A 21,073-nucleotide genomic window follows, 5' to 3' on the forward strand; every position below is an offset into this window, starting at 1 on the left:
GTTTACTCTGCTACACAAGGCAGAAATGTGTCATCACAATCAATAAATACAGTTCACTGTCCATGAACTTGTAAATAAAGGAGGTGTAAATAAATCCCAATCTATGGCAACAAGGCAAAGCTCACCTCTTGACCCTCTAATGTCCTTCACATTTGGTATTTGTTCTTCCTGAACAAATTCCCCATAAAGGTACCCAAATAAATGGCCATTCATAATTTCTTAGGTTAAACACAGCTAACAACTGTCTTATGCATGGACTATATTCATTATAGTGTTAATAAAACCTAAAACTACTAAAAACATACCCCTAAATTCCATGAAAATACTTTTTAACAATATAACAATATTAACAGGATGGTTTGACACCCTAGACATGTGTCATGTCAACCCATATTGTGAGTATATAAATGGTTATATGGGTAATAAAATTGTTATTGTAGGTCTCAAAGGGAAAGCATGCACAAATACACACTGTGATGATGTTTAAAACCTAACAGGTGAAAAACAGAAAGAATCTAAAGTCATTTGACTAGCCTATATTTACATAGTGAATGGTATGCCACTCTCCAAACAACTTCGAAAGAAGGTATTAGTAACACACATAATACCTAACTGCTACACGTTTGTTTTTCACACACCTTTGTCTATCTTCATGAGCTTTCAAAATAATATAAAAAACACATCTTTCTTATTGTGCACCAAAGGTGTGGGAGAGAGAATGTAATTCGACCTTCATGTACATTGAAAACCCAGTGAGTCAGCAAAACAAGAGCCTCTCTGAGGGTTTTGTTACCCATGTGTTTGAGTCCTGGGGCCTGGCGGGCTCCGTCTCGGTGTAGGTCTGAATAGAGGCTAATTTGGGATTTTGTCTGCAGGGAGAACTGATCAGCATCTAGTAGTTGCTTCAGTCGCTCTAATTAGCCAGAGTTTGATTCTTCAGCATGAAAGAATCAGTGAGGGAGCTTGTTAAAAGAGTTCATCTGAACTCTGCTCACGAAAGGAACTTTTCTCTGTTACAGCACAATAGTCGGGGCATCTTTTTAATTTGCTTTTACTGTCACCGCTGGACCAAGCACTTTTAAACATGCTTTTAAACATCAATATATCAGTGATTAAATCTGGTAGTGAATCAAGACCATACATACTACATACATAAAATTACATAACTTTAAATCGGTAGGCTGTGACAATGTTGCATTTTATTTAGGGATGCACTGATGTAACAGCTGCCAATATTTATCGGCCAATTATTGACCAAATTAAAACCATCAGCATATTGGATATAAGCATGAAAACGTTGATATGGAAAAAATCATATTTTATTTATAACACACGTAAAAACTGTGAATTTAAATGTACAATCCAAAAATAATAATAGCCACATTACATAGAAGACTTTTGAGACATTGCTATGATATCCATTAATGCCTGATGATTGATTGATTGATTGAATTAAGATTGTAAATCACATATGGCCTTGTGAAGCTACTAAACCTTAAAAGACTGCGTTTTAAAATACAGTCAGCATTCAGCACTTCAGTCAGTACAGTGTTAGCACAATCCATTATACAGATATATAGATACACAATCCATTTACACCGGACTGCTTTGTGAATGAGTGTCAATATAAAGCAGGATTTTCAAAAAATGTGATTCTCAAGCATGAATCAGTACCAACTGTTCATGTTTGCAAATCGCCTTTTCAAATGTGCATGTTTCCACGGCTAATGCAGCTCAAGTTTCCGTTATTTTGAGCTGAAACGTCACACACATTCTGGGGACACCTGAGACTTAAATTACATCTTGTAAAAAGGGGCATAATAGGTCTGCTTTAAACTGAATGTTTTAGAAGTACAAAATAACTTTTTCTTCATATCAATCATCCATCATGCTATAATATTTAGCCATTTTTGTATCTTTTTTATCTTTCTATCTTCTATTTAACTTAATTCCAAAGGGGGGGGGGGGGGGGGGTTCAATAAAATAATATTCAATATAAAATGTAAAAATATAAAATTTGAAACAAGCACATTTGCTTATATTCAGCAAATACTCATTTTAAGCTGTTATTTATCCCAAAATAAGTCACTTTTCATGCAAGTCTGCTGCCATTTTAAATAGATCAAGAAAAACATTGGAACCACTTTTTTCCACAGAAAACCACTAGATTGATCCATAAATATGTGAAACTTACACACCATAGGTTGATTGCCTCATCAACTTGAACAGAGAGTGAAACAAGGGCCGTCAAACATTGTGTATAATATTTGGCAGACTGCATTATAGGGTAACAACAATTATATCAAAAATGAATTTGATAAAATGCAATTAATAATTTTATTTTTTTATTTTACTGATTACAACAAAACTCATAATGTGAAGGTCATCTTTAGCAACACATTGTCATATGAACAATCATTCAGTAGGAATGGAAATGTTAACAGAACTGAATGTTATTAAAATCATACATTTCCCGTAATATTTTTTAAAAAGAGAACAGATTCTGCATAAGGTAGCCAACAATAAGCTAATGAGGTAGCTGTACTTCGAAAAGTGAAAAATCATGTATAATTCACTACTGAAACTTTATTATTTTCTGCAATGCTCCGAATCGGTAACACTCAGGTATCAAAATTATCTCAGAAGATTATTTAGCCATGCATTCATGGCTCACTCGAAGATCAAACTCTAGCCAAAATGGAGCCAATTTGGCACCTAACAACAAGTCCTGCAAGAATAAATACTGCAATCCATAGGAAATGAATGGCCCTCTAAGCTTAGGGGTGTGCATTCAATTATGTATGTGTGTAGACATAGGAAACCTTTAACAAAGCATATGATGTTTGCTTTCCTCCATTTCCCTCCTCAAACCACAAACAAAAACAAATGCACTTGTGGTGACAATGCAAGAGGGGAAAGCTGAATATAGAGTCGATTCTGGACAGGAAGTTGTCCAGAAGGTCAGTGCCTCAGAAAACACGTGATCCAAAGACTCCTTTGAGAAGATCAGTCAGGGAGGGATAAATCAGAAATTGGGGCAGTGGAAAACATGGGTCAGGCAGTGTAAACTAGGTGAGATGACGTCATTCAATAACAAACAACACTATCAGCAGTTCAGTTTTGGTTTCTCAGTGAACGCTTAAAGAGATAGGTCACCCAAAATTTTTTATTCTGCCATCATCATCATTTACTTACTGTTATGCTCTTCCCAACCAGTTTGACACATTTCAAGCTTCAAAAAGTACACAAAACAACCATAAAGTATCATAAAAGTGGTCCATGGTGGACTTGTGCGCTGTAGTCTAAGTATTTTAAAGCAATACATTAGGTTTGTGTGAGAAACTGATCACATGCAACCAGGTCACAGAGTCAGTGAGTTAAACTCGAGAAATGGATCAATCAGATTTGTGAACGATGTCAAAAAGAAAGTCATACAGGTTTTGTAACAACATGAGGAGAGTAACAATGAATTGTCATTACTGGGTGAAATGTTTCTTCTAGAAATATAGTCAAAGACTGCCTATATTCCCCAGGCTAAAAACAGAAAAACTGTAAGGAGGAATAAGAAGGATGGATATGAAGGCAGAGGGAAACTCCACTCTATTAAAAAACTATTAGTGGGTAATACGTCCACATTAAAGTCTTAAGGTCTGTAATCAGTGCGTGAAGGGGAGAGGCTCTTTAATGTGGCCTTTTTAATAGCCACTCCTGAAAAACCCTTGTTTCTTGTTAGATCCCATGGGGAGTGCCAACTGAACCTGATCCAAGGCGAGGGCCGTCCCAGACCATAGACCAATACGTCAGCTCCTCTTCTTGTTTTTATACAAAGAACAGGGCCAAAGATACAGAAACACATGGCGTACACTGGAGGCACATTAAATAACATGCATATGTCATTGCATTAGATAACGAAATAACAAACCAAGTGGCATTTATTTGAAAGAAAGACAGCACAAACACATTTTCATGCAAAACATTTCACAAAAAGATGAAAAAACGTTCAGGTTGTCAAACGTTTATGGAACGTGCCCATAGTTAATGTGAGTTAATGTTTGATATTTTATAATGTATTGCAATGAAAGTAATACTAAATGGTATGTTTGGATAAAATGTCCTATTTTGGGGCCACAGTGTGAAAGACATTTGATGATCACTACATAACACCTGTGGACTCCATGCGAGGACAGACATACATTTTAAGTGTACTGTAAGTGTCCAAATGCTTTGCACACATAATACGCAATGAATCACACAAATGCTAACAAAACAAAGGCAAATCATTTTAGAAATTTGTGATGTGCTATGAATGTCACTTGACATGATCAAGAAAGATCACTGAAATTATCTTCACCTCATTGTTATGATGAAAGTAAATATAATATATTGTCACAATGATTTAGACAACGGCCATATTCTTTAATCCTTAAATTGTGTTCTGGCCATTTTGACCCAAACAACTTTTTTTTTTTCTTAATCCAATTGGAATAAAATTCCTTGACTTTATTAACATATGGTATCTGAAAACACATACCATTGACCATTTTCTTTAAAATTTTTGGGTTTTATTTCACTTTGGCCTGGCCATTGGAAATAAATGGATTAGACTTGAATTTCATACACTAATACTCACTGCAGTTTGGCCTTTAAGCGAAACAATTTGCTCATCCATTCTACTAATAGCGACTTTTCCAACAATATATAACACATGGCTATAAAACTAATTTCAAACACTTAAGCATACGCCTTCAGATCAAAAGATTATTAAGATTATTGAGAAACATTTCAGTCAAGTGTTTCAAAAGTTTGGCCCAGTAGTGTGTGTGTGTGTGTGTATATTAGGGATGCCACAATTCTCAATATAATATTGAACCGTTCGGTACAACATCCACGGTTCAATATGCACGGTTTTGTGTATAAATCATTTCCGTGCATTTCATTTCTCTCCAAATTGGCTCTGTTTGTGTGACTTTGGGTCTACGCACTGAGATGAGGAAACACCTCCCCGCGAGTAAATATCCAATCACTATGCACTAAATTTAGGGGGCGCTTAACCATGCTTGCAATGCTGGTGCAGATTTCACACTTTAACATAACATAGGAAAAGATAGCTGACCTAAGGGATATTGCACTTTACATTCTGAATGAAGGCTACTGTACTGGAGTGCTGGTAAGTTCAATGAGATGGTTAATGTTTACTGAAGTCAATTTATGTTTACATGTATGTTTATTTTAAAAATGTAGGAATTCATGTGTTACCCAGTTTTTTTTTTTTTTACTAGCTTTTGCCGCTTAACTAGCTTCATACAGTGTGACCCACATTTGGTTTTTGATCACTGAAAATGAGTCAAACTTAATTTATGTCTGAAGCCACACTCAGAACCCCATATCTCTGGGATTTCACCATTTAGGGCTTAAAATATAAAGATAACAAAAAGGAAAGTTTGTTCTAAACCAGAATCTAAAAGGATATATTTAATATGTCTGGAGTCATAGGCACTTAAACTTTGGAAAAACAACAAATTTCTCATGTTTTTTCCTATTTTTGAACTCTATCTTATGTCAACACATTGGGATTCAATGCAACAAGGGGTGGGGTGCTGAAGTCAAATGATTTTATAAGTAGATCTACCCATCTCTGTGTTTCTAAGTTTCTTATTTTTAACTTGTTTTGCTCCAAAATCATTGTAGAAAATTTACATTTTAAGCCCCACTACAAAATAAAGCCCTAGGCATACTTCCATTTTGATGCAAATGCTTAGCATCTGCATATGGTCGAACGCAAGTCTGTCGAAGTATACTCCATATAACTGTGTGCGCATACACAGGTAGTTGGCGCATACCCGCTACAACTGCTAAGAGACACCGGACTTTTTCTCTCAAGGAGTTTAGGCCCATAAAGATGTCTTTATAGTCCTTCAGACTTGAGTTATACAAATGCAGGTATCTCCAGACCTCCTCACACAAGGCATCTTGACTTGCACATTAACTGTTGTTGTTTTTACTTTTGTCTACTGATGTTTAGTAGAAATTGAACCTTCTTCTGGTGCTTCTTCCTGACAGCAATGGCTCAAATTTGAGTGTTGCCATCTTGTGGACCCACTAATTAATGCAAATAACTCCAGGCACATGTGCATTCTGCGCGTACAAAGATGAGCAGTTCGAAAAATCGGGTTGCACGCATTTAGTGCTCGAGCACTCTGCTGATGATGAAACTTGCATCACACGTCCCGTACGCGGACACTCAAGTGTTCACGTCTGACCAAAGTAAACTTTGGGCTTAATGGTTTGCTTAGTAAATATTGACCCATAGCATTTAATATTTTGGGGTTTAAGCTTCTTTTATTTACATTTTACATTTATGCATTTGGCAGATGCTTTTATCCAAAGCGACTTACAGTGCACTTATTACAGGGACAATCCACCCGGAGCAACCTGGAGTTAAGTGCCTTGCTCAAGGACACAATTGTGGTGGCTGTGGGGTTCGAACCAGCGACCTTCTGATTACCAGTTATGTGCTTTAGCCCACTATGCCACCACCACTCTATATGTTTATCTTTCTTTTTACAATTTGCTTGGTTTAACATTCAAACTCCACTGTGCTAAAATTTCAGGTTATGAGTCTGAGATTCTGTTTATAACTTGATGTGAGTTTGGGTAGAGCTGGGTTACAGGGGACACAAACAGAGGTTGGAGGAGGGGGCTGTGGGAGAGAGAGGGAGACACTGAGCTCATTGGCAGGGGATCAGCTCGCTTGTCATTTGTCATACTTTCACAGAAATGTGTGGGTCATATTTGCATGGGAGGGAAAAGAGGTCAGGGTATTCCACACGCAACACAAAGATGGCCTACAGCATGTGCGCGCACGAGAGAGAGAGAGAGAGTGTGAGTGTGTAATTTAACTAAAGTTTTTATTTTTCTACAGTTATTCCAAGTCACCAAATGTTTGGAGCAAAGGTTAAACTACAGGATAAAAAATAAATGCAAAATCAGTGGAGATTTTCTCTTGCTCCTCCTCCCACTCCAATAAAAGTTCTCCAAGTGCAGCTGCTCTTATGAGGGTATGTGGAATATCTTCCACAGCCTGCTGTGTGGTTTCAAGTCCTTGCTGCAGTTATAGAGAGGTACATGTGTTCTCTGCAGGGGCATGTCTCAATTAATTCTCTTTAAAGGGACAGTTCATCCAGAAATGTTGTCGTTATTTACTCAACCTCATGTCAGTCCAAAAGACATGTTAACTTGTGGGTCATTGGAATCTGACATATAAAGAAATTCAGATTTCATGTGGTCAGTCTGTGTGTAAAGACATTTTGTGTGGCTATCCTTCACATGTCCAGCACACCACTGACACAGAAACCCAGAAATACTGAGAGCATAATAAAGTCGTCCACTGTTTCAAAAAGGAAAAGTCTAAGAGGGAGGAGGGACAGAGTGATAAAGAGACAGAGGGAGGGAAAAAACACAAAGCTGAATTCACTTGGGAAAGAAAACCAGCATTGTGCTCCAGCTCTGGACCAATGACGTCCTCCAAGCGCAATCTCACAGTGATTTTTTTTTTACTAAAGCAGCTGTGCCTTTGGCAAGAGCGGGGCTGCAAGTGACCCCAGTACCCTCTAACTTCCATTATGTTATACTCATGTCACTTTCTTAAGTCTATGATATCCAAGTTCAATGATATGAGTTCACTGTTGATACAGCAACTTTGGGAAACCAAATCAAAGCCCCTTTGAGTCCACCCTGACTATTTTTGAAAATATAAACAGGTAATCTGGAACAGTATGGAGATATGATTTCAAATCTTTCAGAACATTAACATGGGCGCCCACTTTTATGAATGCCTATCCAGTTTCAGCAACTTGGCAGGAGCGTTATTACTCATCTCATGTGTGAAGAGGTAAGCCAATCATAACAGAGGTAATTTACATAAAAAGTCTAAAAGGTACAGTAGCAAAAACAGTCTGTGTAATTCTAAGTAGTGATAATTTTGTAGTTGAGTTACACTCTAACCCCCCCAAAATGAGTAATCGATTACTCGTACATAAAATGTATTTTGATTTATTAACAGATTACATAGAACGGTCTCAAAATATGCTAACTTTAACAAACTATGCTTTTCTTTTGGGGAAAAAATTTTACATAGAAACTAATACTGATAGCATAAGGGGAATGCACAGATATAAACTCACATGTTATTATTAAGAAAAACAAGTGTTGAAAGTTGGATTTGTAAAACACGACTCTGTCCGTGTTCAGATACTTCACACACATACCGGTCTGATAAGCTTCTGAGTTTCTCGTACCGCTTCGCATTTCCACCATAAAATCAAATTCTCATCCCTTGGTTTGCATGACTGCAACAAGAACCGAATATCAATAGAGTAGAATTCAATAAAAATCAAATGTTACAAGTATTGCCACGCTTAACTTTGCTTTAAAGCATACAAAGATGCAATCATGTCTCCTCTCATTCAACAACTTGATGACACACATTCACAGCACCCCCAGTGGATGCAATTGTAACTTCGAAATTTGTTGAGAGATCCAGAGAGAAAGTACAGCATATTCAGCATTGCCCATGGTAGGCAAATGAGCAAAGGAAAATCAATTTGCATTATTCAAGAAGTGTTTTTAATCTGACTAGCTGGTGCAGAATGAGTGCTCGATTAGTCAATTACTTGTGCACATCCCTAATTCTAAGGGTTTTATTTACAAAATAAAATTACTGCAGGGAACAAAAATAAAATGCACCAAACGCATATATGATGTCATCTTCCAAGGAATAGTTCACCCAAAAATGCTAATTCTTCATAATTTATTTGGCCTCATGGCATTCCAAACCCGCATGACTTTCTTTCTTATGCAAAACACAAAAGAAAACCACCAAAAAACGTACATCCATTGTACGCGAGACGTACAGAAAAGTGCTAAAAACAATTTATCGCAAGTTCTTACGTGAACACACTAGCCACTGGGCAAATGTGTCAATGGCTTTCGGCTGCAGCTGGCACATGAGTGAAGCAGCATATCACACAACAGTGAATGGGCACTTGAGAGTATTTGAGTACATTTGATTCGTTTTGTAGACTAATTAAACAAACAAACCATGTCAAAATCACATGACATGTTCTTGGAAAATGTTTTTACGTGAACGATTGTACAGATGTAGGTATGTTTGCAGGATATCCTTTAATAACACTGCTCAGCAAGTGACTGAATAACAACTGGAATGAGCTGTCGGCTCAAAGTAGGAAGAGCTCCAAGTCACGCCCATTGATGACGTGGACCAATGGCAGAATGTTTAGCAGCAGGTATGACATTTTCCTGAAAGTTCGTGCTGACGAGCTGTTATGAACCACCGAAAAACAAACTCAAAAACACCTTCGTTTTGGCCAGATTTTGTTCTAAATGACGTCACACCCGTTCGTTCTTTGATTTCTTGTGAAGTATACCAGGGCCTTAAGAAAGAAAGTCAGGCTGGTTTGAAATATCAAGATGGTAAATTATGACAGAATTGCACTTTTGGATGAACTAACCCTTTAAGCATTCAGAATGCCCTAATCTCACACCAGTTTAACAGCTGGCTTACATTTACCCTTCTTTATCTATTCTGCTCCCAAACCAGATCCACCATCAACCTCTCCCTCCTCACTCTCATCTCGCTTTCTCTCTCCAGACATGGACATACAGTATAGAGATGGACATGTTCCTCTAGAGAGACAACCCCCAATCTTTTAGCCACAAGAGCAAACGCGTAGTATCTTTCCATATACACAGATGGAGGCGTAGGTAGGGTTGACTTGCTCCTAGAGAAAAGGAGAAGGGGGCAGCCACAGTGAAGGACTTGGGCTGGTTTCCCTTCTGCGGAGGAGTCTCTGGAAACCCCACAGGAAGGAGAGGCTCCAGTCTCATTCTGTCGCTAGCAGCCACAGAGACCCATGTAGCACAGCAAGATCGAATTAAAGAACAACAACAAGGCAGACTTAGGTGGTTTTCACACTGGGCACGTTTGCTGCAGTCTGAATCAGAGCGTGACAGTTCCCAGCGCCCCCAGCAGCTTTTGTCTGGTTTCAGACTCATTATGATTCTGTCGAACCCCAGAGCTTTTCCATCATCAACCTGTGTCATCACAAACTTGCACATGATGGAAAGCATAATGCAGGTTTTCCAGGGGAAGGAGACTATATCTGATCTTTTTTGAGGACACAGCTTTTTTTTTTTTTGAGGACACAGCTGGTTGCTCACTCACTCACATATATAAAAGGCACCTCACCTTTTCTGTGTCCCACAATGTTTCCCTGCCACCCATGATGCACGCGTGTGTGTTTGTTTTTGTGCAACTGATGATATTATCATGCTTAAAAATGCATGCGTAAGTCATTTTACTTCCTGAAGAAGTGCGGACCTGAGAACAGGTTGCTTTCTCACTCAAGCAAACCGCACCACAGTTCAAGTGCAACCAAACTCAGACCACCTCCTACAGGTAGTCTCGGTGCAGTTCGCGGGTGCACACCAGAGTTTGGAAAACGGCATTCACATTATCCAAACTAACCAATGTTTTACGTCATTCGACCCTGGGAGCACACCACAGATGTTAGTGTGAAGGCACACTTAAATTAATAATATCAAAACAGAAGAAGATCAGAGCAAAGCAGTTTATGATATCTGTGATGTGGTCAGCCTTTCCCTTTGAAAAACATTTTTACATGATAACCTAGTTTACATCAGAATACTATAAATCCTACTGTTATTGTTTCTACAGTAAAAATGTGGTAGCTTGATATTAGTCACCACTGATATAAAAAAAAAACAATTAACAAAATGACACAAAGATTATGAAAGTTTCTGAAAGGAAGGCAATTATGAATTAAGTGATCTTGAGATGTTTCATACTACGTTTAACTTTAAGGAGTTATTTAGGAGTTACCTAAATAAACGGTTTATGACACGACGCAACCAAAGTAAGATACTCCAAAAGCATCCGTCTGATGCAGTTGTAGATTGGTGTCTTTAGAATAGCCCTTATAATAAATCTTTCCCTATGTTTTTGGCCTTCTCTCCACACTGAGACAGCATTTATGACAGCAAAAACTGAGCTTTTCGAAAACGCCCTCCGAAGTGGATACATTTTAAAACAAGGTCTTCACATTATAGTGTGGACAGGGGAAACGGAGATATCTGAAAATTATGACATATTTATTGTTATGTGACGCAGTCATATGATCCATTCAACCCAAAACAATAAAGATGGCGGCCTTTGTTGTAGCGGTATTGTTGTGCCTACTATTCAGTTTGTACAAACTTTACATTGCATTCAGCCACCAAAACAGACAGAAGGAAACTACAACGGACAGTCATGACTGCTGAGAGGATTATTAGTGCCCCCCTGCCCACCCTCCAAGACCTGTACATCTCAAGAGTGAGGAAATGTGCAGGTAGAATCACTCTGGACCCACACACCCTTCCCACTCCCTCTTTGAAATGTTGCCCTCTGGCCGGCGCTACAGAGCACTGAGTGGCGGGACATCCAGGCACAAGAACAGTTTTTACCCTCAGGCCATTTACCCTGCCTCAGGACATCCCCCATTGTTCAATAATGTAAATACATATATCGTGTACGTATGTAAATGCTCATATTTAATTCAATACCTGTACATACCCCTACATTGCACATCCATTAACACTTGCACATGTACATACGCCATTCTGTTATATGTCCTATTATTTGTATGTCTCTTCATACTCTTACCTTATTTTATATTCTGTGTCTCACTGTAATGTTCTGTGTGCACTTGTTTCTCCTATCACCAAAACAATCCCTTGTTTACATGAGAACACTTGGCAAGAAAGCTCATTCTGGTTTTGATTGCATTCCTTTTAAAGATGATGGAAGTTTACTTGGAATTGCTGTCCGGCGATGGAACATGAAGGAAATTGCGTTTCAGACCGTACATGGAATGGCAATTTTTTGCATGTGTAGTAAGGGGACTAAAGAGTTTTCATCCGGTTTACTGTGGACGAGCAACATTTGGAAAACGCTTGAAAACAGCATTGTGGACAGAGAGCGTTTTGAAAATGTGAAATATGAATGTAGCTCCATTAAAAATGTGAATCACTTGATAGCCCTACTAATTATGTTCTTTTTTTATTGACTGAAACTGAACTTTTAAATAGAATGTACTGTAAACATACTGACTGATCCAACAAACCCCAACAAACACTGGAAGTTGGAAGTGTTTCTTGGGGCAGTGTGAACTAGCCTTCACACTTTGATGGTGATCTTACATTACTTTATATTTCTAACATAGTACCAATGACTGGAATAACTACATATTTTGGCAAGACCAATGTAAATTATTTGAAAGGGTATAGAATCAATTCCATGCCACATATATTTGCAAAAATATAAAGTACTGCAAAATAAAATAAAGTTTTGCAAAACAAAAAAAGTATTGAGCAAACAAAAAAAAAAAAAATTTAAACAAAAATTAAGTATCACAAACGTAAAATAAAGTATCGAGAGAAAAAAGAAAGTTTTGCAAACAAAAATAAAGAATTGCAAAATATAAATAAAATATAGCAAAAACCAAGATGTAATTAATTGCAAAAATCAATGACTGTTGTAAAATAATCTAAAGATCTTTTATCCTTTTTTATCTCTGCAACAGATTTTTAGGCAGCAATGATTTTGCCACACATCTTTTTCTTTGCAACGCTCCTTTTAATCTGCATTTCCATCAGGTGTGAGCTCATGATACCGTTTTGCCTTTGCGCTTCACTTTATGGCACTGTTTTGACGTGGGGGTGGAGTCAGGGGATTGGGGCGTGTACAACGGGCTCAGTGATGCCTCTCTGGAAGTTACGTCATTAGCTTGAGACACGGATCAAACATCATGGCTGAGCACAGGCATGCAGGTGGATCTCAGGTATATAAAGTTGATTGTTTAAGGAAACTCATTTTAAAATATTCAATGGGATACCCGTCAAGTGAATTTTTAAGACAACGGTTTAATTTTGAAGAAAATGCCTGTACTTTTTGTCAAATTGACAGAGACGTTCTGATCATCTTTTTTTCTCGTTTTTCTTCAAATACTTTTTGGGAAAATATGTCTTATTGGTTGGAATCAAAGATTCACTCACTGCCCACTTTTGCTAGGAAACATGTTATGTTTGGAATGCTGTTGGACGAGAAAAGAAATGAATTTCTTATTAAATGTAATGTTGATACTGGGCACATTTTTCATTCATAAGTCCAAATGTATGAAGACGAAACCGTATTTTTCTGTATTTAAAAGAGAATTGATTTGTAATTTCTTTCCAGCGTTGGAATGTATATAAAGTAAAAAGGCCCAGAAATTGGCTGGAATAATAAGAGACCTTGAGCTCTTAAAAGAGGAATAAAGAGACCTCTCTGTATTTGTATTTTTTATTTTATCCATTTAATTTATTTATTTTAACTTATATGTGCCTTGCTTAATTCTCATTTAGGCCTACCTGTACCAATGCCATTGTAGATGTACATTCTGTTTTTTGTTCTGTTCTTGTTCAATAAAAAAAAAAAAAAAAAAATTGTTTCCTTTTATTTAATTAGCATTAAATGTGCTTTAACAGCGTTTGCTTCAGATAAAGAAGTTAGAGATCAGTTAAAGCGGTGGCATTCACTAAAGTACAGGGGTTTCAGTACAGCGACGCACAAGGGGCGTGGCCATGACATAAAACAAATTTCAGGTCAGCGCAAATGCGCATTATAGTGCCTTCTTTCCGCGGGCTTTTCATAACAGCGACAGCAAACTAATGGAACAGCCATGGAGAATCTAAGACAAAATAGGGAAATCGGTAAATGTTTTTGTTGTTTTACTATGATACAGAGGCAGATGATTTTGTAAAAGATGCGGTAGCATTTTAATGTAAAGAACGATTAACGATAAATAATTTTTGTTACCGTTTGCAATATAAGTGCATATGAACTATGCAAATTTTGAATTAGGAGAACGCCTACACTACCACGTCACATTTTTACGCTGTACTGAAACCCCTGGAAATAAGTGACTGCCCTATTGATTGATTCTTATGTTTACTTTATAGATTATAATTGTCTATACCATAGTATGTTGTCTTCTAAAAAAATGTAAACTCCATATTTAAAAATATATAAATAGATGTTACATTATCACTGTTAAAGGAGACAATAAATAGATTACAAATAAAAAGTTAAACGATCGTAACAAATAAGCATCCCAGGAAACGATCTACAAACAATAAAAGAACATCACTTGTAATGTTAATTGTACAAAAGCAAAACAAATTGAACAGATTGATTCTTAAGAGTAGGTGCTGATAACCTGGTTATATCCTGCTCTACTCGAGGCAGAGAAACAGCAGGAGAAAGCTGTTGTTGTAGCTGCTGCTGCTGACCATGAGCTGCCTGAATATGACCGAAGCTTTGAGTCAGAACACTAATAAGATTCGTCACGAAATCTGGATATTCTCTCTGCTAAATGTGACATGGCAAATCATTACATGAGATGACCTAGATACACGTACATTTACTGTGAGCATTGTAAGAACTTAAGTAGCTTGTGAACAGGTTCGTTGAGCAATGGAGGAGTCAGGAGACAGCGAAGCAGGCTTGAAATCAGCACTTTAATTTCTTTCACGAGCATACGACGGTCACCGCTGTAGAAATGTAAACATACACAAAACAATATCACACTCAGTCTGTGGAACTTTCTGGACCCACTCTCTCTCTCGACACTTGGCGTCCCTTTAAATGTCTTTCTCCGTATCACTACAACAAGACGCAGGTGTTAGAGATAATTACAAACCAGGTGACAAGCCTTACCGCTCTCTCTCTCCCGCAGACTGACACAAGACCATGTTGCCGTCTCGGGCACCAGATTGTTACACATTTAGGTGTAATCAACCTACAAATGGCTTGCTTAACATTTACGCTGCATATTAAGCTGGGATACAAGAAAGAACTTGAACATCGAAAAAATTACAAACATCAGCTTTAATCAGTACTTGGTATTCTGCATCCTAATCACAGAGCTGATCAGAGAGCAACACATAATGCTGAGATTGTCTGGAATGGACCTCCGTCCCACAGGACTTTAAAAAGAGGTCAGTCTCTCTCTCTCTCTCTGACCAGACTCGGCTGCAGCCCGCGCAAGGAATGCAAGCACCAGGCCTCTGCTGTATAGCTCTGACTTGGCAAAATTAAAAGAGAGAATGAGCGAGTAGATAAAGAAAAGTGTTGTGCAGACAAGACCATCCTGCATGGGCCACCACAGTTCAGTCTTTCATGAAGTGAAGACAAAGACTCTGAGGGGAACACCAAGGCCTGGCTTAGAAGAAATGAGAGATACAGTACGGTTCATTTATTTACACTTAGGCTGCTGATTGGGTGTCTGTTTTTTTTTTTTTGGTCTGAAGTTTGCGAGACCTAGTGATTTTTACAAAAATGTAACACCATCTACAAGCCAGGCACAACACAATAAAGTGACATCCAAGAAAACATTTTTATAGAGACAGTATGAGGAAGAGATGGATCACTTGTAGAAAAATAGAAAGTTTTTGCCTAGAACATATGCACATTAGGTGATCAAAACAAAAAAAAGATCAGGTTTTTATTGGTGACAATGTATGTTAGCTACCAGAATATTAGTTACCTGAATAATAGCACATTAATAACCATAATATAACGTTATGTACAAAGGGACTGCATGTATGTAATACTTTGGTTAAAAATTGGTGTCTGCATTTGCGTACTTGCATTGAGTATGTTTTTAGCCTTAATCATCCAACCTTGCACATCCACTGACATTCATACACAAATGTAAATAAAGATCATAGATTATTTAAGGAGATTTTCATCAGTATTATCTACTGCGAGAAATACTAGTAGTGTCTTGATTCTGCAGAGGGATAATATTTTTTAAGATCTTTTCCTGGTGGTCAAAGGTTTGGTTGTGCAATCATCCCAGAGTCCACAGGCTATCATACTGCAGTCTCCACCCAACACATCAGAGATATACAAGCTCATCAGCCTGACATTAACATCAGCACAAGTGCAAAAGTGGGAGCTCACCTCCTCTTGTGATGCATAGTTGGGGGCTGATGAATCCACAGACCAGTAACAGTAATCAAAGCCAAACTCCATCAGCTTGTCCCTGGAGTCCGCCAGACCATCCGAACGCCCATCCGAGCGCCCCTCCAACTAAACAGAGAAAGCAAGACAGCAAGAAAGGGGGGATAAATGGGGTGTGGTTAACAAGATAAACAATATTTTTACATTCTCTGAAAAATGGTGCTTGCCCATCCAAAAGTCATCATGCTGCTAGGGCATGGTTATTCTGTTCCTAAGGTGCATTCTGTGTTTTTAGTGTGCAACTTTGCGTTTGCTACGGTTTTCTGCATGCAGAACCTTAAGTTTCAATTATATTTTGGGTAGGGCTAGACCAGTCATTTGTAAGGTCTTATATCAGTTGGGACATAAGGTTCACACTAGGGGCTTAGTGACTACTTGTTAGTTTGTAACTAATTCCCTTCTTACTTTGGTTGCACCATTTGTTCTTAAGGCAAGTCTTAAGGCCCTGATATACTTCCGGAGATCTTCTTCATTCTTCATTCAGGGGTAAAAAGAAGTTTGAAGCAGCCGAGCAAATTACTGTTTGCAAACATTCAGACACCCACCATTCTTTGATTTTGTATGAAGATAAGTAGCTACTTAAGCTAGTAGTTGATAAGCACTCAGAAAAATACTGTGTAATTGTATAATATGATGTTGAGCTTAATTATTATTTGTAAACAAAAGTTAAAAAGCCATTTCAGTGCTATTTTGCTACGGTTGATGTTCAAACTGATTTTGACTGATCTTTTGAAATCGTCAACTGCACGTTGCCTATACAGCTGGAGTTTCACTTACTGCCCCCTTCTGAATACAGATGGTACTTCAAGCTTCAATTGCTCAAATGGTAGGAATCCTCCTTATTACAGTCCAGGGACATGATTAATGTGTTCATTTTTTAAAGTGTAATTTCCTACTAAAGTAAGTTTCCTTCTTAAGTAATCACATTGAATAAGCATGTTAAATTGCCAGCCTTAATAGATAATCATTAAATATACTAAATAGTATATTTAAATATGTATATTATACACATAAATGAACAGTATCAAGAATGAATCAGGGGCAGGAAATAAATAGCTACTATTTCAATACATTTACAATTTCATGTTGAAACCTGGCATTCACAAGTGATACCGGGTGACGCATTTAGAGAGGATTTGTGCTAAAGAGCCGGTAAGTCATTTATTCAGATGACGTTCTCTCTCGTAAATGTAAAATAGTGTATATATCATCATCATTATACGTCTAAATGAGGGATATATTTAGTTTATACGTGGAGTTACTTTTCATCTAAGTTTAATGGTGCAATGCTCAAATGTTAAGTTGTGTATTAGCTGAAACTTAGTGCCCCTTTACCCAACAACTAGGGTAAGTTGTAACTTACACACAGGCTGGTGCAACCAGCTCCTAATCCCAAAATATTGCTCAGATCCCTCCTTCAATGTAAATCTATGGGATTTTTATTTGTTTGATTGCTTAAAAACCTAATAAATCACCTCTCCTCAATAAGCCAAACAATTTGAGGTATCCTTCAGAAGTTATGTACCAAAGTTTAATACTCAGGTTTAGCGTTTATTGAAATCCCTAACTCATGAATTAACAACTTGACTTAAAACACAAATCACATCACATATGTAGTGACTGGTGCTAGTGATATCATGTTCTCTCTTGGAATGATTGAAGATGTCTTTGAAGATCATATTACACATACTCGATGTTCGTTATTCTCCCAGTCATGTTTTCTATTAAGTCATTTTCATATACAGCAGTTATAACGGTTGATAGCCCTTCATTAGGATGGATTCATACCCAGATTAAGTCTTGCCACAAACTATATTACATTCTATTGATAAAAGTGATTTCCCATTGAAAATCTGATTGTTCTTTCGACAACATTTAATCCGTTACTGGGAGACCAGCCCATGGCCCCTTTATGAGCTAAATTTTTCCACTAATAATGTTACACCCACACGGATGCCAAGAACCAAGCCTGTGCCCCTGCAGCCTATGTCTGGGATACTCTTTAATGCACTCAAAAGCATCGATTAGGAAATAGTTAGGCTGAGAGACAAATGACATGAGCATCCGAGCATGACCCAACTGTCAGTATAAAAAACTACCTAGATGTCAGCAAACATGCTTTTACATCAGCTCTTTATTCACCCAGTTAAACCGATCTTCATGGCACAGTGTGTGCAGGAGGACAGTTAAAGGAGCATGCAGAAACATGCCCGAGCATCGCCAGCCCATCACCCTGGCAATGTTACATTCACAGCTCTGGTGTGTAATTATTCACACAATAGCAATCCCGCAGCTGACTTAATGATCTCACAATACAGACCACAGCTTCACTAATTAGCCCAAACACAGCACTCAGCACCGTTATATTAAGGCTCAATAATAATACACAAAATCAGATTAGATTATATGGCCATGCTCCAATAGGTCTAGTTTTCCAAAACATATGCACTTTTTATGTGCCAAAAGCATTGTTACATATACAAAACCTAAAAACATCTTTGACCACTTGACCACTCAAAAAATAAATAAAAGGATGTTTTCAGGTTGTTCCATTTACTTAATTAAAATGAACTAAAGCAATACATTTCCAGAACATTTTGTTACAACTTGATATATTGCATTCTATCCATTTATATGAGTAAAATTGAAGTGTACTTAATCCATTTGGGTTTGGACTACATTCATACTTTTTGTAGCACAGATAAAACTGGGCAGAGATTTCCATTTCCAAGCATGCATTGCATGGGGCTGGATGGGATGCACAAATGTTGAAATTATGCATTTTTGAGCAATGTGAGAATAGGATTAGATTTGTTAATGTTCTGTTATATTGGTATTTCAAAAGAGTGTCTGTTACGCTGAAATTACCATTGGGGAGTTACCATTGTGGTGAAGATTGGCGCTTGTGCTTGGGTTACAGATGGATTTTCACTTTCAAGTGATGCTTGATTTGAATTCTGTTTAACTCTTTAAAAAGAAGCTATTACATTGACAGTGTAACATTTTCACTGTCCATAAACTTGTTCTCCTGGCATACACTGATGATTAAAAAAAGAAATTAAGTTGGACCAACATAAGAAAATGTATTAAATTAAACATTAGTCAATGTAGTTTGATGAAACTAATACTTAAGTTAAAACTATAGTACATTGATTTGACCTAGTCCGACTAAATTATGTTGGCTCAATGAAACTAACTTAATGAAAGAATTGAATGAAATTGCTTATAAAATGTTCTCAAATTCAATTAAGTATGGGTAATTAATTTTTGAGTGTACCGACTTTTTGATGTACCTCCACATGAATGTCATATGCAGTTACAATACAACAATATTCGCAAAATATTCTGCATTAGTTCTACTTTAATTCTACTTTACAAAACAAATTACAAAAGGTTAACAATTGGGAAACAGGCACTACCAAAATAAGCTACAATAATCTTAAAGGGAGAGTTTACCCAAAAATGATGATTTTATGAATGACTTCTAAAAGGAAACGATCACTTATGGTGTTAAAAACATCAATATTTAAGTACTTTTTAACTACAAATCATCGTTTGTGGTCAGAAGCTGTATGCACATTCTCAAGAGGGCGAAGTTCACATGGTCTCTCGTGTGACTTATTCGTGTTGGCATGTTACGGATGAATCTCTTGTTTTTCTCTCGGTTGAGGCATCCAGGATGAGCACAGAAACACACCATTGTGATTAAACAAACGGATACAAATACAGATCTAAACCAAAGCAAACGAAGTTTCTGTACAACGTTCCTCCTCCTCAGTTGTAAAAAGCACCACTCTTTCGAGGTGTGTCGCACGTGCATCTGTTCTCGGGTGAACAAGCCAATGTGAGCATACTGCTGATGACCGGAAGCAATGATTTATAGTTAAAAGGTACTTCAATATTTATCTTTTTTGCACCAAAAGATATCAATTTGCTTTAGAAGACATTCATTTAACCAGTGGTGTCATGTGGATGATGTTTATGTTGATTGCCTGTTCCATTTGGAGCTTTAAAAATCAGATCAACATCCACTTGGATTTTAAGGACCTAAAGAGCTAAGATATTTTCTATTTTCCTTCAAATGTGTTCTGCTGAAGAAAGAAAGTCATACAAACCTGAGATGGAATGAGGGTGAGTAAACGATGAGAGAATTTTCATTTTTGTTTGAACTAACCCTTTAAGTTAAAGTCAACAAAACTTCTTCCATATCTCTGTAGGACTCCGAGTTCTCATTCATATGTTAGCACTTAAAGTGGCAGTGTTCACACTGAGCTCAGGGCTTTCATCGATCATAGTTAAAAAGACTGATCTCTGCCCCAGTGCTCTGGCGTCAAAGAGAACAATGGTCCAGTCAGATTACTTTATCCACTAATAGCATGTGTTGGGCATGGAACAAATACAACTTGAAGATAAAGTGTGAATATGAGTCTGAGTCTTTCTTATGCAGTTTTATATTTCTTTATGAATTTTCTCTGTCAGCCTGCAATTCAAGTCTTTTGGCAGCCCATCGTCTCCCTTTAAGTAACTTCTCTTAGGGAGCTCTTTCTTAAGCTCACAGCAGGTGACCAGATGTGGCTTCTGCTATTTCATTAATCCATTAATCAAGTGCATAACCTAAAGGGAGTATTTATGGCCACAGAGACATTAAAATGCAAACCATGCAAACTTGGGGAGGGTGATTCTATTAAGATATTATGTAAAATGTACATATATCACAATAGACATTTTATGGAAAAGTGGTTCAATAACTACTCTTTCGAGAAAAAATAAATAAAGTTTGCCACTTTAACACAAAAACAAAAGTGTGGAAAAATAGTGCAAAACAGTGGATGGAAATTTCAACCTTTTCATGTTAAACATGAAGTTTAAAAGTGTTATTAAAATTCTCATAAAGTATAAGGATGTCTTTCGTAAGCCATAAAGCATTTG

The 21,073-nt window shown here is 37.4% G+C and overlaps 1 protein-coding gene across 1 annotated transcript in view; it reads right to left on the bottom strand.

The window, feature by feature from the left end:
* The window catches only part of LOC127656733 (stAR-related lipid transfer protein 9-like), a 47,150-nt gene that overhangs the window by 18,107 nt on the left and 7,970 nt on the right, over positions 1 to 21,073 (bottom strand). The window contains exon 3 of the mRNA XM_052145211.1: positions 16,085 to 16,213. Within this exon, the coding sequence (XP_052001171.1) occupies positions 16,085 to 16,213 (129 nt within the window). The remainder of the gene's footprint in view (positions 1 to 16,084; positions 16,214 to 21,073) is intronic.

Source organism: Xyrauchen texanus, chromosome 16 (genome assembly GCF_025860055.1).
Source record: "Xyrauchen texanus isolate HMW12.3.18 chromosome 16, RBS_HiC_50CHRs, whole genome shotgun sequence".
Classification (NCBI taxonomy): domain Eukaryota; kingdom Metazoa; phylum Chordata; class Actinopteri; order Cypriniformes; family Catostomidae; genus Xyrauchen; species Xyrauchen texanus.